The sequence below is a fragment of the Nicrophorus vespilloides genome, unplaced genomic scaffold (genome assembly GCF_001412225.1).
Source record: "Nicrophorus vespilloides isolate i.1.1-1 unplaced genomic scaffold, Nicve_v1.0, whole genome shotgun sequence".
NCBI lineage: Eukaryota > Metazoa > Arthropoda > Insecta > Coleoptera > Silphidae > Nicrophorus > Nicrophorus vespilloides.
In genome coordinates, this window is record NW_017096834.1 from 16,865 (window position 1) to 42,908 (window position 26,044).

Below are 26,044 nucleotides of genomic sequence, written 5' to 3' on the forward strand. Positions count from 1 at the left end.
AAGAGCTAAAAGAAAATCTAACAAGGATTTTATCGCCATCCTACTAATTTAACAATACTCACTAATTAATAGACTAATCACTAGTAATACAAGTCTTAAGAAAGACTAAAATGTTTAATAATAATAATTAAACTTATTTGGATCAGATCCGATTTACGACACGAAGAACTGGCTGCACCTGTGCATCTCAAACGTTGCAACAATTCTTATTTAGGCACGAAAATAATTGTGTTTTGCACATCTGTATAATAGATAAGAAAGCAATAAAAATGACGAAAACGCCCGATATACGACCCGATGAATCAACTGCACCTGCGCGTCTCAAACATTGCAACAATTCTTATTTAGGCACGAAAATGAGTGCGTTTTGCACATCTGTATAATAGATTAGAAAACAATAAAATAATAGGCGAAAACGCCCGATCTACGACACGATGAATCATCTGCACCTGCGCATCTCAAACATTGTAACGAATTCTTATTTAGGTACGAAATGAGTGCGTTTTGTACGACTGTGTAATAGATAAGAAAGCAATAAAAATTGGCGAAAACGCCCGATTTACGACACGATGAATCATCTGCACCTGTGCATCTCAAACATTCTAACAATTTTAATTATGAAACGAAATTAAGAGCATTTTGCACATATGTAAAAGATTAGAAAACAATAAACAAAGAGGCGAAAACTGCCGATCTACGACACGATGAATCAACTGCACCTGTGCATCTCAAACGTTGTAACAATTCTTATTTAGGCAGGAAAATAAGTGCGTTTTGAACAAATGTATATTAGAAAAGAAAACAATAAAAATTTACCGAAAATGGCCGATCTACGACACGATGAATCATCTGCACCTGTACATCTCAAACATTTTAACAATTCTTAGTTAGGTACGAAAATAAGTGCGTTTTGCACATCTGTATAATAGATAAGAAAGCATTAAAAATAGACGAAAACGCCCGATTTACGACACGAAAAATCAGCTGCACCTGTGCATTTCAAACATTGTAATAATTCTTATTTAGGCATAAAAATAAGTGCGTTTTAAACGTATGTATACTAGATAAGAAAGCAATAAAAATTGGCAAAAACGCCCGATCTACGACACGATTACTCAACTACATCTGTGCATCTGAAACGTTGTAACAATTCTTATTTAAGCACAAAAATAAGTGCATTTTGAACATCTGTATAATAGATAAGAAAGCAATAAAAATTGACGAAAACACCCGATCTACGACACGATGAATCAACTGCACCTGTGCATCGCAAACATTGTAACAATTCTTATTTAAGCATGAAATTAAGTGCGATTTGCACATCTGTTTAATAGATAAGAAAGCAATAAAAATAGGCGAAAACGCCCGATCTACGACACGATGAATTAGCTGCACATGTGCATCTCAAACGTTGTAACAATTCTTATTTAGGTACGAAAATAAGTGCGTTTTGTACACCTGCATAATAGATAAGAAAGCAATAAAAAATAACCGAAAACGCCCGATCTACGACACGATGCATCATCTGCACCTGCGTATCTCAAACATTTTAACAATTCTTATTTAAGCACGAAAATAAGTGCGTTTTGCACATCTGTATAATAGATAAAAAAGCAATAAAATTTAACGAAAACACCCGATCTACGACACGATGAATCATCTACACCTGTGCATTTCAAATATGATAATCATTCTAATTATAAAACGAAAATGATTGCGTTTTGCTTCAAATTTATTGAAAAGTCTATACATTATTTTAGAAATTTATTCTTGCGTAATCAATTTTCTTCAAAAAGTATAGAATTTAGACATATATTAAAAAAGAAATGAGAATTTGGAAATTGAAATTCTCTTAATCTAATCATTATTTAATTTATAATTAAATTGTATAGAGAAAATATTGAAAAAAAATGTAAATAATTCCAAAATTATCCATTATAGCTTTTTATGAATATTTTTATTAATAAATTAGGAACAAAACCCGCAATTATTCGCCCAGACGTAAACGAAGCGCGTTTTTATAATTATAGAATTTAATTTTAAAATTAATTATTTAATTTATAAACAAAAATCGTTCATCCCTAAGTTTTATTACCTTATTTTTAAACATGTAAATTTGTCATCACTGTTATTTGCTTTTAAAATAAATTAGATTAGAATTAGTTATCTTATTAGAATTATTAGCGTATACTAGCGTTTTTCAAACTGCGAGTCGCGATAATTAGACTCAATGAGCAATGTTCCAAATAACGCGCCAAATGATTAAATGTTTTTAAGGTAGGCGTTGTAACATCAAGTTTGGAAACAATCGTCTTGGAATTACACTAATTTAAAATTAATTATTACGTGAAAAACGGTTTCGGTTTTCGAACAGGCTTTATTAATAAATTACGTCCGACAACCACTGCACTTACTATAATCATACAGAAAACAAAAGTAATAGAAACCCACGGTTTCCGGTAATTAAAAAAAAAACAATAAACAGTTGCAGTTAATTTGAACCGTTTGATGGTTTTCAAATGATATTCGTAATATAATATTGACTTTGAACAGATACAAATTAGCTGAAGTGGACGCATTAGAAAGTGCGAATTTCACCGCAACAAATCAAAAAAAGCAAATGATCTTCAACAAATCAAAGTTATCAGTAAAAATCGTTGGTGAGTAATGATGCATTGGCAATCAAGAGAACGTGTTGTTCTTCAACATTAAACATTGATAAATATTGTTTGTTTGTTTATTTATTTACTGTTGCTGATGGCTTTCTTTTGCACCTTCTCTTTCGGTTTTCCTTCTCTTCTTTTTTTTTTGTTTGATTTGTGCGAGCAAATGAGTAATTGGAGTAGCGGTGTTACGGCGATAGCGTGGAAAAAACAGTGAGGTAATGAGTGTCGTTCGTACACCCTCGAAGCACGCGGAAGCTTTACGCAGTTTCCAGTGTGCAACCACTTAGTGAAGAAGCCGCAGCAGCAGCAGAAACAACCCCACTGGTAATTCGCTCGTTCCTCTGACATCACATCAAGTAAGTAAATTTAATTGCGGCGTACAAATTAACCGTGAAAAGGGCTTCATTCAATTACATCTGCACTTAAACGAAGTCGTGTTCCACTTTATAAATACTATTTGTTGAAATAAACTAACTGGTAAGAGAAAATTTAACTTCTTTCCTACAAAAAAAGAGTTATTTTCAATATACAAATGCATACAAACATTTAAGACTATTTCAAATCAATAATTTAATTAAATAATGAAAGAATTTTCTTATCAAAAACATCAACTTTTTAATTATGAAAATTTAAAGAATTTTCATCTGCATTTCCAACAAATAATTTATGTTTATTAATTGCTTACTATTTCTATAAATTATCATTAAAATAAGTACAAAATATCAGTAATTATCTTTCAATAATTCTATATCAAAATCATATAAAAATTTAGAATTTTCTAATTAAAAAATCTTCAATTTTTCACCTGCATTTTCGAATTCCTAATATTTTTTTTACATTTATTTCTGTATGTTGTATCATAAAATATCTCAAGTGTATTTAAGTTTTAAATCAATATTTTAATTAAACTAAGAGTAAATCTAATTTTCTTATAGAAAAAATCAACTTTTTTATTATGAAATTTAAAGTATTTTTATCTGCATTTCCAATAAATAATTAATGTTTATTAATTGCTTACTATTTCCATGAATTATCATTAAAATAAGTACAAAATATCAGTAAATATCTTTCAATAATTCTATAAGAAAATCACATAAAAATTTAGAATTTTTTAATTAAAAAATCTTCAATTTTTCACCTGTATGTTCGAATTTCTTATAATTTGTTTTTACATTTATTTCTGTATATTGATGCATAGAAAATTTCAAGTGTATTTAAGTTTTAAATCAATATTTTAATTAAACTAAGAGTAAATCTAATTTTCTTATAGAAAAAATCAACTTTTTCATTATGAAATTTAAAGTATTTTTATCTGCATTTCCAATAAATAATTAATGTTTATTAATTGCTTACTATATCCATGAATTATCATTAAAATAAGTACATAATATCAGTAATTATCTTTCAATAATTCTATAAGAAAATCACATAAAAATTTAAAATTTTCTAATTAAAAAATCTTCCATTTTTCACCTGCATATTCGAATTTCTTATAATTTATTTTTACATTTATTTCTGTATGTTTAAGCATAGAAAATTTCAAGTGTATTTAAGTTTTAAATCAATATTTTAATTAAATAAACATTGCCTACTATTTCCATGAATTATCATTAAAATAAGTACATAATATCAGTAATTATCTTTCTATAATTCTATAAGAAAATCACATAAAAATTTAGAATTTTCTAATTAAAAAATCTCATTTTTCACCTGTATGTTCGAATTTCTTATAATTTGTTTTTACATTTATTTCTGTATGTTGAAGTATATAAAATTTCAAGTGTATTTAAGTTTTAAATCAATATTTTAATTAAATAAACAGTAAATTTAAGTTTCTTAACGAAAACATCAACTTTTTAATTATGAAAATTTAAATTATTTTCATCTGCATTTCCAACAAATAATTTATGTTTATTAATTGCTTATTATTTCCATGAATTATCATTAAAATAAGTATAAAATATCATTAATTATCTTTCAATAATTCTATAAGTAAATCACATAAAAATTTAGAATTTTCTAATTAAAAAATCTTCAATTTTTCACCTGCATGTTCGAATTTCTAATATTTTTTTTACATTTATTTCTGTATGTTGTAGCATTGAAAATTTCAAGTGTATTTAAGTTTTAAATTAATATTTGAATTAAACAAAGAGTAAATTTAATTTTCTTATAGAAAAAATCAACTTTTCAATTATGAAAATTTAAAGTATTTTCATCTGCATTTCCAAGAGATAATTAATGTTTAATTGCTTACTATTTCCATGAATTATTAATAAAATAAGCACAAAATATTATTAAAGTATCTTTCAATAAATCTATAAAGAAATTACATTAAATATCTACCAAATTTTTAGATTTTTTTGTAATTAAAAAATAAAAGTTTTATTTTTATTTTTGTTATATAAAAAACATCAACTTTTTAATTCAATGAATATTCACATGCAAATCCAACTTTCTTACTTCTTATCGTTATTTTTCCATTAATTTTTATTTGTTAAATCAAAGAAAATTTCAATTTTTTCATATCTCAAGTCAATAATTTAATCAACTTTGTAATAATAAAATTCAAAGTGTTTACATCTGTATTTCCATCATATAATTGATGTTTAATTGCTCACTACATCAATGTAATACTAATTATTTAAATAATGTTATAATTATTGCAATTATCTATATTTTTCCAACAAAAAAAAATCATAAATTTGAGGTAAAGATAAACATTTCATATAGAAATTTACATTTTTATAAGACTTATAATAATATTAAATTGCAATTGTTTTTAACAGATAATTCAACTGCAATTATCAACAATTATAACGATGAAATGTTATTATTTTTTTTAAAGGAAACGACAAAATAATAAAACGAACGAAAAAATACTTTGTTATTGTTATTTAAAGATTGAGGAAGGAAATTGCATAGAATTTAAACAATTTCATTACGTTCTCGTTCCCATGTCCCTGAATGGTGAACATGAAAACACCAAACTAATTTGTTTATTTGTCCATTCTCAGTTCTTATTTACAAAATTTTACATTTTTTTTTTCGGTTTTTTTTTGTACACGCGAATCTTGCGACCTCACACAATTGCGATCCGGCTTAATGATGAGCCTTAATCTGAGATAATTTCGTTGTAATATCAAAACAAACATCAATCTTCGTTACATGTTCCATCATTTGCGGTTTTGCGGTTTTCGCGTCCGGTGGCAGTTTTCTACAACAGATTTGTTTCGTTTGGAGAACAGAATTATTGCATTTTATATGTATTTTTGTTATATTTATATAATCAATCGGAAGCTGTAGGTGAGTCACAAAGTATCTATTATTGAGTATTAAGTTTTATTTAAAAAAAAAGTAGACTTTTCATATTTCAGTCAATATCATTAACAATTATAAAATATAATTTTAAGTTTTCATACAAAAATTCTTTATAAACTGAAAGCTGATAGGTAAATCTTAAATATTTTTTCATTCAGATTTAGATTATATCCAAAATGTTGCCATTTTACATTTGTTTGAACCAATTTTTTACGAATTTTTTGTTAAAATTTATTACTTAAAGTTACTTTTTTTGCAGGTCTTTCAAACAATTTTTTTATTTAAAAAAGTAGACTTTGTACAGTATATTTCAGTCAATATTATTATTAATTATTAAATGAATTTAAGAAACTATTTAAGTTTTCTTATAAAATCTATTATAAACTGAAAGCTTAAAAAATAAATCTAAAATATTTTTTAATCAAATTTAGAATTTTGTTTTTTTACACTTATTTGAAACAATTTTATTACGAATTTGAAATTAGTTAATATTTAATACTTAAAAAGTTACATTTTTTGCAGTTCTTTAAAAAAGTATATATATAAAATATAACTTTATATATCTTTTTATTTTCTTACAAAATCCATTATAAAAATCTAAAATATTTTTTATTCAAATTTATAATTTTGCCTTTTTACACTTATTTGAAACAATTTTATTACGAATTTGAAATTAGTTAATATTTAATACTTAAAAAGTTACATTTTTTGCTATTTAATTACCTTTTTGCAATTCTTTCAAACAATAGGAAAACTTGATGAATTTTGATAAAATATAGCAGAATAACACAATTATTTTATACTTTGTAAAGTACTTGTTTACTTTTGAAAAGGATGTTTTAAGATATAGGATTTGTTATGAAAGTAGGATATTTTCATGAGACACCAAGTTTATTGTTAACAATTATTGTTTCAATGGAAAATGTTGACTATTCAAATTATATTACTCAGGTTTCATCCATTTAGCTGTAATTAGTGTTCAAACTTGAAAAAATGAAAAATGAACGATGAACGAGGGTTTTCACATTTTTGTGATTTTCTCAGAAACTATAAACGATTAATCTGATCCAAAAGATGCATACGAAAGCTGAATATTTGGTCAATGTAACGAGTATTTACATATTGATGTGGTTTTATCTATTTAGCTATGATTCGCGTTATTATTAGATTATGATCATCAAATTCCTTTCAAGATTTATTTACTTTAGAAAATAAATATTTGTGTAGTTAATCATTAAGTCAATAAAATTATTTTAAGTGGAGATTCAATATTGATTATATAATTTTTGTTTGCTCATAAGTGCTACCAATTTTTCAATAATCGTTTAAAATTTGTTTTGTTTTTACTATTTTACAAATGTATTTCTATGTCATACAAATAATTAATACTTGATAGTCAAATTACATAATCATAAACAATTGATACAATGGATGAAAGCACTTTAAATATTTGTATTATTAGAATTAAGTGTAGAATATTTTGATGCGTCAAAAAATCAATATTTATGTTGATGTTTACAGTAAAAAGTAAACATTGAATTTTGTTAAACAAACAGTTCAATTTACAAACATAATTTGTTTCATTTTGAACAACATTGTCAATATTATTTCTTATAACATTCTCGATTCAAATTAAATCTATTATTTTTCTTAATATTTCCTAATAAAACGTTAACAAACTTTAACTGGAAATAATTCATTGAGAAATAGACTCGTAAAGAAATAAATTAGAATGGAAATGAACTTTCCGAATTTGCACTTATATATCTTAAGAATAATCGATCGCATTATTAGCAGTTTCGTCTATAAATAGTAGCAGTAGCTTTCGTCCAACGTTTCTCTTAACTATATACAAGTGGATTAATTATCACATTACTTAATGTATATGAAATCCCCCAAAACAATGTTAAACCTTTTATAAACATATTACGAATGAAACTTCTTGAATCTTTACAATATTTTTTTTTTAATTGATAAAATTCCATTCAAATGCAGTAATACTTCGAATAGTGCGGCTTCGATCAGTCCGGTTTGAAGATTTCATTAAGAAAACAATTCTTAAATGATAGATTTTTTCTTATTATATAATCAATCCTCTTTTTGTGCAATTTAATATACTACATTTAGTTTTTCGATTAGTCCGGTTTCAATCAGTCCCGGATATTGGCAAAACCGCTTATCCGCACTATGCGAGGTAAATATAAATAAAAACTTGTAATTTATTTTGGTTTTTTTTATATAGTTATTAAGGTTGAAACTTCTTGAATCTTCGTAACATTAAGACTTACTTTAAATTGATAAAATTCCATTCAAATGTAGTAATACTTCGAATAGTGCGGCTTCGAACAGTCCGATTTGAAGATTTCAAAACAAAACAATACTTAAATTAGAGATTCTTTCCGTTATTATATAGTCAATCCTCTTTTAGTGCAATTTAATCTACTGCATTTAGTTTCTCGATTAGTCCGGTTTCTATCATTCCCGGATATTGGTAGAACCGATTACCCGCACTATGCGAGGTAAATATACCCAAAAACAATGTTAATCCTTCAATAAACAAAAACATATAATTTATTTTAGTTTTTTTTTACAGTCATTAAGATTGAAACTTCTTGAATCTTCGTAATATTAAGACTTATTTTAAATTGACAAAATTCCATTCAAATGCAGTAATACTTCGAATAGTGTGGCTGCGATCAGTCCGTTTATAAGTTTTCAAAACAATACTTAAATTAGATATTCTTTCAGTTATTATATAAGTCCGGCATATTGGTAGAATCGCACTATGGGAAGTAAATAAAAAAAAATGATTTTAGAAAAAGAAAACTTTTTGTATATTAATGATTTTAAGATTTAATACTTTTTTTTTTCTAAAATGTATCAAAAACTTATTCAAATACAATCAAAGTCGCTTAAATTTCATAATATAACAATAATCAAAGCAGCTATGAACAACACTTGTTTTTTTTTTAATATTATGCAGAAACAAGTATCATCACATTCAAAAACATCTGCAATCAATAATAATGATGTAACGAAACAGGTATAAATTGTTAGCTAATTATTCGATTTTAATTATTCATTAAACATTCATTTTAATTGCTTTGCATGTTTCAATTACCTTCCTCTAACGTGTTTAATTACGATCTTAATTAACAGAGAAAGTCAATTTCTATAACATTCGTGCATTATTTAAAAGAAAAAATGAAAGAATTTTCTTAAAAAAACGCATTGTTTTAATTTAAATATTATAAAAATTACACGTTGATTATTTAACAACAATTTTTTCTCAGGTTTTCTTTCTAATGAAATTCCAATTAGAAAATTTACGTAATATTCAAAGTACGAATGCTAATAATGATTCGATCGATTTGTTTATTTATTCAAAGTGGAAATAACATAATTAAAGTATTTTACTTATTGTAAAATAAATAATTAAGGATTTTTATAAATTATTATCAAAAAAAAAATCTTTAGATTGTTTCTAATTATATAATTTCGCATTTTATCCTTTAATTAATTAAATGTTGTTCATTAACTTTAACCCGTAAGTACTACGGATGGGTCAGAATGACCCAACTGACATTTTTCAATAGAAGCAAAGCAGTCTTGACGAGAGGTGTTTATTATATTATATAAGTTCATTAAATAAATAGAATTTATCTATGTTTGTTGTAAAAATTAATAATTTCTTGTCTTTTCTATAATATTTAATAAACGGGTCATTTTGACCCTTACGTAATAGTAGATCTCCTTTTTTTTTGTCAGTAGTAGTTATGGTTTCAGGATAATAACTAATTAAACAATAGAGATATATGCAACCAAACGTACATATTTGAATCGATTATAAATAGATTGATGTATATCCAATTATCGAGTACTCCTTTCCGCTTTGTTTGTTTTTAAATGAAGGCGATATATTTGTTATTCTGATTCAATTAATAAGTTGATGTTAAAGGATTTGCAAGAAAACAGTAATATTATTACTGTTTGTTCTTCCAACTTATTTAATATTTACCGTTCGTCTCAACATTCAATAATAACATTTAAGAAAAAAACAACTGTATTCATTATCAACAATGAAATTAAAGTTTAAGAAAATTTTTGTAATTAAAATTGTTTAACTTGGGATTATTTTATTACGAGAAACAGCGTTACATAAGCGGCGCGCGTATTTTGTTTATTATGTGCGTTGGACTTATCTCGCGCGAACGGAAAGATTCCAGATTTATTTTCAATTTTACATTCAGTTTTTCATCTCTCGGCATCGGATTACAATTGCAAATCTACAGTTTGAGTTGTAATGCGTTGTGCAAATAGAAATTTGAATTTTTTGCGGAGGTGCGCGTTTCAGTAGTCTCAATGGCATTTCGTTTCATACATCTAAATTTAGATTGAATATTTCTGATTATTGCGAGATGCGTTATATGCCGCAATGATCCAAAAATCTATTCATAATTTGATCTAAAAAAAAGAAATTTAGATTACGTTTTTTTTTTTGGGAGATTAAAATTCTTATATAAAGTGGATTAAGATTAATTAAGTTTATAATTAACTAATTTGTAAATATTTAGAAAGATTTTACTCAAATTGAAATTTACGAATTATCTATTTTTGTACTAATTAAGAGTAAATCTAGTACTTTTCTTAATTTTACCTAATGAAACATTAACAAACTTTAACTAGAAATAATTCATTGATTAAAAGACTCGTGCACTTAAATATCTTAAGAATAATCGATCGTATTATTAGCAGTTTCGTCTATAAATAGTAGCAGTAGCTTTCGTCCAACGTTTCCCTTCGTATAACTGTATACAAGTGGACTAATTATCACATTACTTAATTTATATGAAATCCCCCAAAAACATTGTTAAACCTTTCACAAACATATTACGAATGAAACTTCTTGAATCTTCGAAATATTAATACTTATGTTAAATTGACAAAATCCCATACACATGCAGTAATACTTGAAGATTTCAAAACAAAACAATACTTAAATTAGAGATTCTTTCAGTTATTATATAATCAATTCTCTTTTAGTGCAATTTAATCTACTACATTTAGTTTCTCGATTAGTCCGGTTTCAATTACTCCTGGATATTGGCAGAACCGATTACCCGTACTATGCGAGGTAAATATATCCAAAAACAATGTTAATCTTTTAATAAATAAAAACATTTAATTTATTTTAGTTTTTTTATATAGTTATTAAGAATGAAACTTCTTGATTCTTTGTATTATTAAACTGATAAAATTCCATTCAAATGCAGTAATAATTCGAATAGTGCGGCTTCGATCAGTCCGGTTTGAAGATTTCAAAACAAAACAATACTTACATTAGAGATTCTTTCAGTTATTATATAAGTCCGGTTTCAATCAGTCCGGCAATAGAATGTAGATTAAGATTAATTAAGCTTTTAATTAACTAATTTGTAAATATTTAGAAAGATTTTACTCAAATTGAAATTTACGAATGTACGAATTATCTAATTTTGTACTAATTAAGTTATCTTTTCTTCAACTTTTACAAATATAAATTAATTTTTTTACTTAAACCTGAATAAAGATTGTGTGAAAGTTTCTTATTTGATCTTTTAAACTTTTCTTGTATGTAATAATTAGAGTTTTATATTTTCTCAATATGTGGAAAATTTCTAATTAAGAATCGTTAAGTTAACTTAATTATTAATTGTAACTTTAACTAAAGTGTAAATATTAATTAAATGATCTAATTTAATACTAATTAAGTTATCTTTGAAATAGTACTGAAATTAAAACTTATTGCTTTTCTTCAATTCTTAGAAATATAAATGAATTTTGTTACTTAAACTTGAATAAAGATTGTGTGAAAGTTTCTTATTTGATCTTTTAAACTTTTCTTGTATGTAATAATTAGAGTTTTATATTTTCTTAATATGTGGAAAATTTCTAATTAATAATCGTAAAGTTACTTAATAATTAGAGTATGTTATGTAATAATCAGTTTAAATATTAATATAAATACATAGGATTAAAGAGAGATTAAAATGTTGTTAATTTTAATCCAGTTACTCGAATCAATTTCTTTTAGTTAATTTGTTTTAACTTGTTTTCAGGAGTTGTCAAAGAAAATCCATCAAGATATCGAGCATAGTGTTCAAGATGGAGAGCCAGAATGGCGGTGGAGTGTCGGTTTCAGTTTTTCCGACGTTTCAACACATGACGACGGAGTCGAAAAGCGAGACAGGAGGAGTTCACGAGGATGGGGATAAAACCAAAAGAGCCGAAGGTTAGAGCAGAAAATCGTAAAATTATCGATCGCCGGACAATTGACTGTACTAACAAATGAAAAACTCACATACTTTATTGAGGAAACAAAGAAGAAAAAACGGGCAAATTCAATAAACGATTTGCTAATACGCATTACAAGAACATTACACTATTTATAAACGTAATTATCATTTCAATTACGTTCAATCTATTTTCTTTGAGAAAATCTCATAAAATGTATACGTTATAACATGAAAGCATCATAGTTTCAAATATGTTTTGTCATAAAAGAAGTGTTACCATTTTATTCCTAAATATTTTTTAACATTTCAACAAACTTTTTTTTAATCATAATTTTAAATGAACTTTCCAATTATCACTGCAACATAATATTTACTATAAATTTCTAATTTAATTCAATAATTTTACTAGATTTTACCTGAAACTGAAAAAAGTCACCGTTTTTCAAATTAATTAGTTATTTAAAATTATAATTATTATTTATATTACGTTAAATTTACTTGTATTTATGTAAAATATAATTATTACTATTATTGTCAGTCTGAGTATTATTATTGCTTATAAATGTTTCAAAGTTTTTGTTAAAGTGTCATAAAAGAAGCGTTACTATTTGGTTCATAAATAACTTTGAACTAAAAGAATGTATATCAATATTTTATTCATCAATAGTTTATATAATCTTTCCAATTTTGTTTCCAAATATACATTTTAATATTATTTCCAAAATTAACAGAGGTTTTCTCTTCAGATGTGCAAATATGAAAATCTATCATAATTTTATTAATTTTTAATTTATTTATGTTTTAATTACAATATATACGTTACATTTTGACCTTTATTTGATGACAATCAATGTTTTATATTTGTAAAAGTTTAATTAAAATTAGTTAATTAGAAAATTATCTAAAAAGTTAATAAAAAAAATCTTGACTGAAAAATTGACACTATTTGGAAAGACGATTATAATGAGAATCGACGACAAAAATGAACATTATATAATTTTGTGCATTTCTTGAAAACTTAGGTTTCATTAAGAATGGAAAATTTGTAAAAGTTTAATAGAAATTAGTTAATTAGAAAATTATCTAAAAATTTAATATAAAAATAAAAAAATTGTTGACTGAAAAATTGACACTATTTGGAAAGACGATTGTAAGGAAAATCGACGACAAAAATTACCATTATATAATTTTGTGCATTTCTTGAAAACTTAGGTTTCATTAAGAATGGAATAATTTTAAATTGTATTAAAATTATCTACAACATAGCAACAAGAGTTGTCCAACTAATCACATTGACAAACGTACATATTTGTTGATTTTTTTTTATCAACAATTTGTTTTCTATTATTATTCACACAAAAAAAAATCATATTTATCTATGCAAAATGTACATAATGTAGGCTTCGATCAGTCCGGGATTTACTTTGAAAATTTCAAAAACAATCGAAATTTTGATTGACAAAAAAAAAATAAATTAAAAAAAAATAGTGTTTGCAGTTTAAAATCCTCCATTAGTCCGGTTTCAAACAGGTTATTAGATTTTTTTTTCAATTGAAGCCAAAAAAAATCATCATAATTCTAAACTCTATTAGTAAAATTATAAGTTGAAATAAAGTCAACAAAATCACTTTGACATTTTCTACTTTATCGTAGTACAAAATGTGTTATATTTTTTTCAAATGCACACTTGTTGTTTAGGCTTAAAAAAAATGATGATTGGTGACAAATCACATTGACATTCAGATTTGGATACTCAGTTGAATGAGATAGGATCCACGAAAGTACCAAAAACAAAGGTTATCACTTGATAATAAGCAAGTATTATCATTATAATTTACTTAATAATAATACGAATATCGAAATAAGATTTGTTTCAATTTCTACATTTAACTATTTTAATCACAAAAAAAAATCCTGATACGAAAGTGGTGACTTCGAAACGTACACTATATATTCGTTGCTAAATAATAGAAATAAAACTGAAATAATTTAAAAAAAAAAATCAAATTCCATAAATATTTCTAAATTTAATTACTCCCATATAAAATGTATTCAATAAATCATTACAAAAAAAAAGTGCATTTCAAACTATTAATTCTAGAGTTAATTAATTCATTAAAACAATGTACTTAAATCAAAGTTTTGTTTTAAATCTTTAAAGTATACTAACAATTCTGTTAATGGCAGATTTAGGTAATTCCAAATTTAAAAAAATAAAATAAATAAATGAACGTTAATTATTTAATTACTTTAAGTGAGCTGAAAATCGTTGCTATGACAACAATAATTAAAAATAATATTCAAAACAAAACTGTAATTTTCGATCAATCAATAATTAACATCGCTATGGTGATATGTTATGTCACAATTGAAGTAAAGAATAATTTTGGTGGTGTTTTTGTGTTTGTGATGGATAAGTTCAAAGATGCTGAAGATTCGAAGGATAGAAAATTGCTGCAGCGCGATTCAGTGACGATCATCGCCTGTTCTTTGAAGTCGAAATTTCTGTGCCGTTTTGGCTCTGCTATCGAAGAAATGGGAAGCACGTTGTTTACAATATGGTAAATATCAAATCTATAAATAAATGTTGTCTCGAACAGGTAGACGATTTCACACAATCGACTGTTTAATTCTGGTGGACGTAAGGGACGTAACTCATGTGTCTCTGCGAAGGTATCTCTGTGTGTGTGTGTGTGTGTGTGTATTTCTGTAATGTAATCAAGGAGTTAGTTCGGACTATGCCTATACCGACCATAGTCCATTTGTACGAGTCTTTCCACAAGTCACGGCTCACTCGTTTTTCGCGCTCAGTCCAGAACGGACCTAGTCAACTTTCCCAGTGAGAGATCAAGACCAAGAGCATTCAAGTTATCGACCATGGCCAAAATGGGTATGTTCAAGAGCGAAATTCCAATGATTTTTCAACAAATATATTTCTTAATTTAAAAAAAAAAACGCTCAAAATGTATACATTATTCAACTTTAATCATAAATTTCATTACAAAACATCGATTATTGGAAACGCTTATTACATAACACTTCATTCCTCTATCAGCAAAGTAGCAATCAACGCAAGTGATAACAAAATATAGTCACACAAATTAAAAGTGATTTCATGTAATAAACGCGTATTTCCTTAAGATTACAAAAAATATATATATATAATTATATTTGCGTGTCCGTTTAAATCCGAATTTTTTTTTTATTGTATTTAATTGTTTTGTACGTAATTAAAAAAATAAATACTATAAAACTTACTGAACATATATTAAAAATAAGTAGCAAGTAATTACACTTTAATAACTAAGTAAGCGTAATTACGTTTCTTTAAATAAGTTTTTTTATAATTTGAAAAAAAAAACGCGTGTAACATCTAATTTGTTGTTGTTTTTTTTTCTTAAATTATTATTTTTTCTCAATTCAACAGAAAATGTCGTTATAATTGCTACAATTAACATAATAGAAAATTAAGTTTTTCAATTATGTTCTAATAATTGCTACAACTATTATAAATTTGCACATAAAATCTCAGTGAAAAGTTAAGATTTTATATGAAATCAATGGAAAATGTTATTCAAATTGCTACAATTGTAATGATTGAAAATTCGCACTTAAATTTGAAGAATTCAATGAAAAACTAACATTTTTCTTCTAAACTTAATAGGAAATTCGAAGATCTCAATGAAAATATATTATTAAAAAAGTGTTTTCCATTTTCTTAACGTTTTTCATTAATTCATTGATATAAACTCCAAATCTTACAAAAGTTAAATTATTGAAAGTCACAAAGAAAAAAATTGGTTTTAACGTGCGTTTTCTTATTATTTCTTCAAAAATCAATGGACAAATTCATACAAATCATTATAATTACATTTCTCTATGTTTGTATTTTTTTTTTATCAATATTTCAAACTATATAATAGTTATAATTTTCGCAAAACTTAAATTATTGAAATTCTCAAACAAAAATTTCTATTATTTTTTCGAAAACTATTGGAAAATCTCCATAACTATTGTAATGAAAAATATTGCGTGAAAAAATACGTTTACAAAGATCTCAATGTAAACGAATTGGGATAAACGCGCGTTTCAAATTTCTCGTTGTTTTCATTTTCATTTTCCTTTTTTTTTTATTTGTAATTGCATTTAGAAGATTCCAATGTGTGAGCAGATTTATCGGATCCAATTTTAATATTTGGCGCTCGAAAATAATGTTTTTCGAATTGAAAATAGCGTTCGACTATTTTCGAGCGATTTTTCGAGACACGCGTTTTGCGTCCGCCAATTCGTGTATTTTTAAAACAAAAATCACATACGTACATACACGCACGCACACACAAAAAAAGAGACTTTTAGACTTTTTGAATTCTTATTCAAATGCTCCGGCATCGTTTTGCGTCCGAGTTTCAATGGCTCGGACAACCTTTCCAGTACGCTTAGAGCGACTTCATTTGAATACATTACTTTGCAAATACGTGTTGATATCGAACGAACTTACGCAAGTCCAAGTGATTTGCATTGATTAGAATACTTAGATAACAATACGCAGATTTATCTGTGCAAATGTATGTAAAATAAACAATTCTTAACAAATACTTGGTTTTAATTACAGTTTTAACAAAGAATTCTTCATTTTTATACATTTCTTACATTATTAAGTCTCTTTAAGTCCCTTTTTACGAGTGTTCATTTACAATTGACCTAGTTTTCAAAGAAATAATAATTAAATAATTGTAATAGTTCAAATTGTGGTAAAATCTAAACAATTTATGTATAAATCGGATTCATTTGCTTGGATTATTTCATAAGAGATTACCATTATTATCCGTTTAACAGTTCTACGCTAAATGGAGGAGTTTTGTTTTTCTTCCACAAGTAAACAGTGGCGTTTCAATTAGTTTAAACTAGTTCTAAAGAACGTAAATCATTGAGTGTACACAGTGTGCGAAACTGATTAGAACTTTTTCCAATCCTTACCTTAGCAAAACGATTTTCATTATTATGAAAGAAATTTATAGTAAACAGATATAAAATGTGAATATTAACACAGTTTATGAAAGATTAATTAAAAAATTAGTTTGTAAAGTATTTACGTACGTTTTTTTCTTATTTCATAGTAAATATTTGCTTTAAAATAAATGTTTAGATTAGAGAAAATGTTAAATAAAAATAGCTTCTATTTTTGTGTAACAATATTTCGTGTGCGAGATTGAATTGCCTTGAATATAACTAAAAAGTTGGGTTTTGAAATTTTACAAAAGTTCGTAAAACTTTTCTGAAAGTTTAACTTTAGGAAACTTTACCAAAAAAACTTAGATTTTTTCAATCTCAATCGTTGTTTAACTTTAGAAAAAATTAGTAAGAATTATTTGTATTCAAACTTTACCAATCTTTACTAAACGTTACCATTCTAGAGCAAAATCTATCAAATAATAGATATTACCAAATTTTATCAAACTTTACCAAATTTTACAAAACTTTATCAAGGGTTACCAAACTGTCATCAAACTGTACCAAACTTTATTAAACTATAACAACCTTTACAAACCTTTGCCAACTGTAAGCAAACTTTACCAAATGTTACAAAATTTTCTAAAATCTCAATGAAATTTTTACCAAGAATTATCAAAATTTACCAAACTTCACCAAATTTTACAAAACTTTACCAAGTGTTACCAAACTGTCATCAATCTATACAAGTGTTATAAAACTTTCCCAAATGTCACCAAACTTTTGAAAAAGTTATATCAAACATTAGCAAATTTTACAAAATGTTATCAAACTTTTCCAAGTATTACAAAATTGTACCAAATATTATCAAACCTTACAAAAAGTGACCAAACATTATCAGAATTTACCAAACTTATCGAAATTTACAAAACTATAACAATTTTTAGAAGACTTTACCAAGTGTAACCAAACTTTAGCAAATATTATAAAAATTTACTAAATATTACCAAACTTTTGAAAAAGTTATATCAAACATTAACAAATTTTACAAAATGTTACCAAACCTTTCCAAGTGTAACAAAATTGTACCAAATATTATGAAACTTTACAAAATGTAACCAAACATTACCAGAATTTACCAAACTTATAGAAATTTACCAAACTACAACAACTTTTAGAAGACTTTACCAAGTGTAACCAAACTTTAGCAAATATTATAAAGATTTACTAAATATTACCAAACTTTTGAAAAAGTTATATCAAACATTAACAAATTTTATAAAATGTTACCAAACCTTTCCAAGTGTTACAAAATTGTACCAAATATTATGAAATTTTACAAAATGTTACCAGAATTTACCAAACTACAATAACTTTTAGAAGACTTTACTAAGTGTAACCAAACTTTAGCAAATATTATAAAGATTTACTAAATATTACCAAACTTTTGAAAAAGTTACATCAAACATTAACAAATTTTACAAAATGTTACCAAACCTTTCCATGTGTTACAAAATTGTACCAAATATTATGAAACTTTACAAAATGTTACCAGAATTTACCAAACTACAATAACTTTTAGAAGACTTTACTAAGTGTAACCAAACTTTAACAAAATTTACTAAATATTACCAAACTTTTGAAAAAGTTTCATCAAACATTATCATTACCAAATTACCGAAATTAGCAAAATATAAGAACAAATTTAAACTAATATAGTTGACATAGCCTAAATTAATATGTTGCAACCTAACCTAATTCAATTAGCATTGAAACAAACGTAATTTGCTTCATATCCTTCGGATAAATTTCCGATGTGATAGCAATTATACAAAGGCGTATATTATTTCTTGTTTACTTATTTACGTTTACATAATTATGAAGTTATTTAATGCAATCGATTTTAGTTCTCTCTCCTTCTTTTTATCATCCTCGTTGCACGAGGAAATGTTAAATGCATAAATGTCAACACCTATGCAAATTCGATCCATTACACCATCATCAATTAATAAATATTTACTCAATGTCTACTACTAACCGACGAGAGTCGGAGGCAATTTCCATTAAGATCGGACGCACGTCGTCTTCTATTTTTTTTTAATTTTATTCGACGCTCCCGTTTTAAAATTGGAAATCGCAAAGATCGCGTTTCCAAATGTTTCCCGTGTAGAAATTCTGGTGAGGTCGCCGGGTTTATCGCCGTTAGGAAATCTCTCACTCGCTCTTTCACACTGTAAGAATTCGTTTATCTATATAACATCATTGACTTTTTTTTCTTTCTAAGTTTTATTTCTTCACGAAAGTTTTCGCTTTATTTAAACCATCCCGAAGGTTGTTGCTTCGACCTCTTGCCAAACAAATCGGCAAAATGATTATTACTTATTTTCGATTCGATCCAAATCGATGATGGATTTTGTGATGATGATAAACCGTGAATGTTTCGTGATAAATCCTTTGACCCCGGCTTTATTTTTAACCGTTGACAATCTGAACGTTTCTGAAAATGAGAAACAAACAATATTGAAAACGTTCTTCTGATTACGTAATTATCACACATCCGTATTTTTGTTTTTTTTTTTTTTTGCTTTTGATATAGATATATTTATTTATACAACTTTTTTTCTTTCTTTTTACTGTGCTTGCGTCGTGCCCGGATATATATTTAGACGTGCACTTGAACTAAATTTGAATAGAATAAAGGTTAAACTCGCATTCATAAATTCGAAGTTATTTTCAAATCCTACTATTTCTTATTTATTCATTCGTTTTTTTTGATAGGGCAAAGTTTCAGTAGAACACAATGCACGTATTGTTGAGGATAGCCTCGATATTAAGACCGAGTTCCTGCTCGTAAACAGAACGCAGATAATGAACGATCAGGGCGGCGGCGGCTGTAATTGCGTAATGGAAAAACAGGAAGCGCCGCGTTACGAGCGATCACCGGAAAAGTCAACGCGACAGAAACGAAATTGACGTAAAACATGTGTTTCAATCAATTCAACGACGTTCAAGATGTTGCGTATTCTAAATTTCAATTAATGCACTCAAGACGATATGAAATGTTGTAAGTACCATTGAGTATAATTTACACGTCATAGAAATTATTGAACTTTTCATAGAAAAAATGAAGTTTTTTTATGATTTGTCACCATTGAAATTGATCTTCCAGTAGAGAAATTATTATAAAAACTGTAACTTGGACTACAAGTAATAATTTAATTTTCATTGAAATTGAATCTAGAATTTGAAATTAAACATTTCTTTAATATAAGTTATGAAGTAATATAATCTTTAAGAATAGTTTAGTTTTCAAATAAATTTCATTGCAAAACTACAAAGAATAATTATTGAAATTTTTAATAAATCGCTTAAACTGTTACGTAATTGAAATAGGCAATACTAGTTAAATGTTGATGTTCAAAGTTCCAGAAATCTCATAGATTTTTTTATAGAAATCCTATAGAAATTTCATGAAATCACTTAGAAATGTTATAGAAATTGCTTAAAAATTTCATAGAAATAACTTAGAAATCTCACGGAAATCTCTTAGAAACATCTCATAGAAATCCCTTATGTATCTTATGGAAATTACTCACACATTTCATGAAAATTTCATAAAAATCTCAAGAAATTCTCTCATGGAAATCACATAGAAATCCATCATTTCATAAAAATAACTTAGAAATCTCACGGAAACATTCTCTTAGAAACATTATAGAAATCCCTTATGTATCTTACTGAAATCACTCACACATTTCATGAAAATTTTATAAAAATCTCAAGAAATCCCTTATGTTTTTTATAAAAAAATCTCATAGAAATAAGTTAAAAATCTAATGTAAAACCGTTAGTAATCTCATGGAAATCACATAGAAATCCATCATTTTATAGAAATAACTTAAATATCTCATGGAAATCCCTTATGTATCTTATAGAAATGTTATAGAAATAACTTAGAAATCTAATGTAAAACCCTTCCCATTCTAAAATAAACTTCTAAAAAAATATTTCCAGATATTTTCAATCCTTTCAATTTGGAAATTTCGTTTACGTATTTATAATTGAAATGTATTTATTTGTAATTGTTTAGTTTTTCTCTAGATTTTCTCAAATCAAAGCAAATAAAAAATTGTAAAATATCAAACGTAATAAAAGCTTTTGTCTTAATGAAAATAACAAAAATAATTCAAAAAATATGTTATAAAATTTATAGTAATTAAAATAATAATGGTTAATTTTACTAAAACAGATTAATCTAAGTAGTAAGTAATTAATTAACTTATAGTATTAATGAGTTAATTGTTTAAATTTGGGTAAAAAAAAACATTTTAAAATATTTACAGAATTGTGAGGTTTTCTATAGGTCCCAAAAAAATTGAAACAAAGTAAAATCAGTTTTAAGCAGAAAACAAATTGAAAAACAATTAATTTCTAAGAGAAATATTGTACTTAGAGATAGTTTTAAGGTATTATTTATTGATGTAAATGCAATTTTATGTTACGAACAATATGGAAATCTGAAGGTTTCTTTGCAATTGAGTAATTTTGTTAAATGTTGTGATGGAATTAAAAGATTTTCTTGAAATTTGAACATTCGATTTGTTTGCAGGGAAAGTAGAGATTCCATTGGTGGAGAGATCGTTCATGGGCAAGGCGATCGCCTTCTTCTTCTCCGAATTCTTCGCCACTTTCATCCTGGTGTTCCTGGGTTGCATGGGTTGCGTTTCGATTTCCGGCGAGCCGATTCCCCACTCGCAAATCTCGTTCACATTCGGCTTAGCCGTTCTGATCTCCGTCACCGTGAGTATACACCAACAACAACAAACAATAATCCTATCGATTCAAATATGATATAACAATTTATTTGCAGTGCTTCGCCCATTTGTCCGGTTCCCATTTGAATCCGATCGTGACTGTGGCCGCCGTGATCGTCGGTCACACTCCCATCGCCATTTCGCCCGTTTACATCCTTGGTCAGATGTTCGGAGCTATCGGAGGTTTCGGAGCTTTGATGGTAATTTATTATCTTGTTAATTCTATCAACACGTTTTTAATTCAATGTTTTTTGCTGATTGCAGATGTCAACTCCATCTCATCTGATGGGCAACGACAAGATGATCAACGATTCCGTGTTGGGAAGCGTCAAGGTGCCGGGTGTCTGCTCTCCGGGAATCAACGCCGGTTTGACGGTGTTCCAAGGTTTCTGCGTGGAATTCATCACCAGTGCCATTTTGGCGTGGGTGTGTTGCGCCGTCTGGGATCGCAAAAACAATGACAAGCACGACTCGGTCGCCGTGCGTTTTGGCCTCACCATCGTCGCCTTGGCAATGGCTGCAGTAAGTACACACGATCGCTCAATCAATGAGTTGGAAAGGCTGCAACATCTTCCCACCTTATTCAATTACGTAACCTCATTATAGGTTGATGCATTTCAATACTAACTTTAAATAGAATACACACAAAAAAATACAAACAAAATTACAGTATTTTCATGGAAAGTTTTTAAATTTGGCATACATCCACTAAATACGACAATTAATAGATTTTATTAAATATCTTCTTTATTAGAACTTTAAATTCTATTTGTAAATAGAAAATTAAAAAAAAATAGTCATAATTAATTGATTTTCATATAAATCGTCATTATATCTAAACTTAACTTTGTGTTTCCATTCAAATCTACTCAATAAGAATTAGTATATTCCTTTTTGAAAACTGAAAACCTCTTAATATTATTACTCTCTGATTTATTACTAATTAGTGGAATAATGAACTTTGATCCATTTCCTTATTATAATTTTTTTTTTTTTTAAATTTTAAAACTTTTTTTTCGTTTTTTTTTTATTGTATTTTTTTATTTCAGGGTGCTTACACTGGTGCCAACATGAACCCAGCCAGGAGTTTCGCCCCAGCTTTGTTCAACGGAGATTGGTCCAATCACTGGGTAAATATCTGTCCAAAAATGATATTTTTTTAAGCCACAATAGAAAATATCAGTTTTCATCCTTTAATCCTTTTCGCACGAAGCAATTTGACGTACGCTGTCAGAATATATAATGACGAGTTTTATAAATAAGCACAGTTTTCCCGTATATAAAAATGTGGGCGGATATATCCGCCGCTCATCAGCAAAGTGTAAAATTTTACGTGACTTAGTCAATTTTTGTAATGATTACATCCCAACTTAGTCTTTAATCCTTGTACAATCAACGCGATTGATATAAATTCTGCATAACTTGCAATTACGTAAATGTAATATATGTTTTGTTTAGGTATATTGGGTTGCACCGACGCTCGGAGCAATTGTCGCGGCCGTCTTCTACAGATTCGTGTTCCAAACATCGACACCAAAGGACGATCAACCAGAGGCGATACCTTTGCGTTAATCTGTAGTATTATATACACTGTACATACAAAGAAGATCTTTATCCCATTTATTAACCTCTCCTCTCAAGACTCACCAAAAGAAACAAAACAATTTTATTCTCAAATCCTTTCTTTTTTTTTATAAATTTAGAAAATGAACAAACTTTATGAGCGAATGAACATGTGTCGTCTCAAATGATGCCAATTTCTAATATTGTTGTTGATGATGTTGTTTTTTTTTATATAAACACACACACAAACACATATATTTAAATACTTGATGAAGGATAATTTGTTACAAACTTAATTAAACTCAATTTTAAAACTTTATTACACTAATAATAATAATAATCTAAGTAAGTTAGAGTTACGGATTTTAATGTTCGTGTTTTGTTATTTTAAAACATGTATATCATACGAGAATAGTTTTGTTTTAAAAAAAAATATATATATAATAAAAAATATATAACAAAATATTTTAATATATAAATATTCGTCTTATTTATTGTTTAAATCCCCTCAGTAACGTAATATTAATGTAAAAAAATAAACAATTGTAATTTGTACTTTTCATATTTTGAAAGTCAAATTTATTATTTAACAATAGTTTTGTTTTTCAAAATTTAACAAAAAAAAAACAAAATGAATTATTCATGAATTTACTATTTATAATAATTATAAATGTTAATTAATTATTCAATGCACGAGCGTTATTGCATAATTAATGTATTTCATTTGCAATTTCACATGAATAATAATTTTGTTCCCTTTGCAGTAGTTAATTTTTTTTATGTTTATTATTACTAATATTAAGTGAAAATGTTTGATTTTGTTTTCATTTTTTATTGTTGCAATAAAGATTAATATTATTTTTATTCTGCTGATATGGTAATTATGGGAATTAATGATGTTTTCGGTTTATGCAACCAAATGTACGAGTAGTAGAATTTTTTTTGTTTAGATCAAAATTGCAACGTATTTCGTTAATTTAATTAATCTCATATAAAAAATATATACAGTGGAACCTTGCTTAACGAGCAAAATGAATTGTAAGAAAAATTACTCGCTTTTGAAGCTTAATTTCATGGTAAGATATAGAAATAAGACACAAATAATATTTGATTGTATTATTGGTTATTTATTTAAAAGAAAAAGCAGAAGAAAAAAACTTTAAACATTAATAACTAATAACACTTTTTTCATTCTTGTTGTTAATAGAGATTGGAATTATCAAAAAAGGAAATACATTTGTTCAGAAATTCCAAAAGCGTAGGTAAATTTGGCGTGCTTCCGCGGCACAAATTCCAATCTCTTCTGGTAATTGCATCCATTTTGCAGCAAGCTAAATGCATTAAAATTATTTCCCAATCTGGTGTAAACTTTTGGATGTTGTTCAATTCCAGCATCACCTTGACAATTGCATCCACCAAAGTGTTTAGACCATCTTCAGAAGCTTTGTTGAATCTCTTCAAAATGATCGCTTCTTGCACCAAATTTCGCACTTGTATGCTTTGCGCGTTGAGCACATTAATCCTGATCAATGTGTAATCGATATACTTCCCAGAAAATAATCCATTTTGACTTGAAGTCGATGGAATGTACAATCTCATATTCATGCGTTTCTCCAAAAAATGCAAGAACTGTACAAAAGTTGGTAAATCCCCGGAACATGAGTTCCATTCATTTCTGTTATCTGCATCCATTTTGCAGCAAGCTAAATGTATCAAGACAAGGTTCCAATTCGCTGACCACTTTTTGATTTTATGCAATTCCTGCAGCACCTTGCAAATAGCATCCATCAAAGTTTCCATACCATCTGCAGAAGCTTCCCGCAGTCTCTTCATATTGATCACTTCTTGCACCAAATTTAGCACTTGGATACTTTGCGCCTTCGCCAGATTCTTCTTGATTAATGAAAAATCCATATACTTACCAGTAAAAATTCCATATTCCTTCGACATTGACGGAGTGTATGAATTCAAATACTGCAGCTCGGAGACCGTCTGAGGTATGGAAATGTTGTATATGGAAGACATGTTGATTTGTCTGTTGATGTTTACACGACTGTGTATGAAAAGTAACTGATTTGAGCTTGGCTGAAACGCAGTATATATAGGTACCAAATTTCACTTTCCAAGAATTAGAGTAATAAAAGTTTGCTGACTGCAAAAATTTTCTTTTACCTGATACCAGGTAATTGATGTTCATGATTTTCCCAATTTTTTGGGACCGTAGGCGACGGTCAATTGGGCGAAGTATACTCAAAAAAATATTTATAAGAAACTCATTTATAATTATTATATTAATAATAACAAGTTATTGGGTAAAAACATATAACATACAAACTAAATTAAAATACAGTGGAACCTCGCTTAACGAGCAAAATGAATTGTAAGAAAAATGACAATTAGCACTTATTTATTTATTACATCAAACTTACTACGCAATTTTTTAAATTTAGTTATA

The 26,044-nt window shown here is 26.9% G+C and overlaps 1 protein-coding gene across 2 annotated transcripts; it reads left to right on the forward strand.

The window, feature by feature from the left end:
- Positions 1-12,110: 12,110 nt before the first annotated feature.
- Positions 12,111-23,813, forward strand: LOC108558290 (aquaporin AQPAe.a-like). 2 transcript variants are annotated; one of them, XM_017915160.1, is made up of 6 exons: positions 12,111-12,258; positions 21,822-22,012; positions 22,083-22,226; positions 22,291-22,548; positions 23,076-23,156; positions 23,485-23,813. In XM_017915160.1, exons 1-6 carry the CDS (start codon positions 12,132-12,134, stop codon positions 23,596-23,598), a joined length of 915 nt encoding a protein of 304 aa, XP_017770649.1. In that variant the 5' UTR covers positions 12,111-12,131; the 3' UTR covers positions 23,599-23,813. The 2 variants fall into 2 exon arrangements, with proteins under 2 accessions (XP_017770649.1, XP_017770650.1); XM_017915161.1 differs by lacking the exon at positions 12,111-12,258 and adding an exon at positions 15,005-15,152.
- The last annotated feature ends 2,231 nt before the right edge of the window (positions 23,814-26,044 follow it).

Bases quoted from the DNA above. Each gene is read 5' to 3' on its own strand.
- LOC108558290 (XM_017915160.1), top strand. From the start codon at position 12,132: ATGGAGAGCCAGAATGGCGGTGGAGTGTCGGTTTCAGTTTTTCCGACG. The intron at 12,259-21,821 runs GTTAGAGCAGAA...ATTTGTTTGCAG, and splicing joins TAAAACCAAAAGAGCCGAAG to GGAAAGTAGAGATTCCATTG. The intron at 22,227-22,290 runs GTAATTTATTAT...TGCTGATTGCAG, and splicing joins GAGGTTTCGGAGCTTTGATG to ATGTCAACTCCATCTCATCT.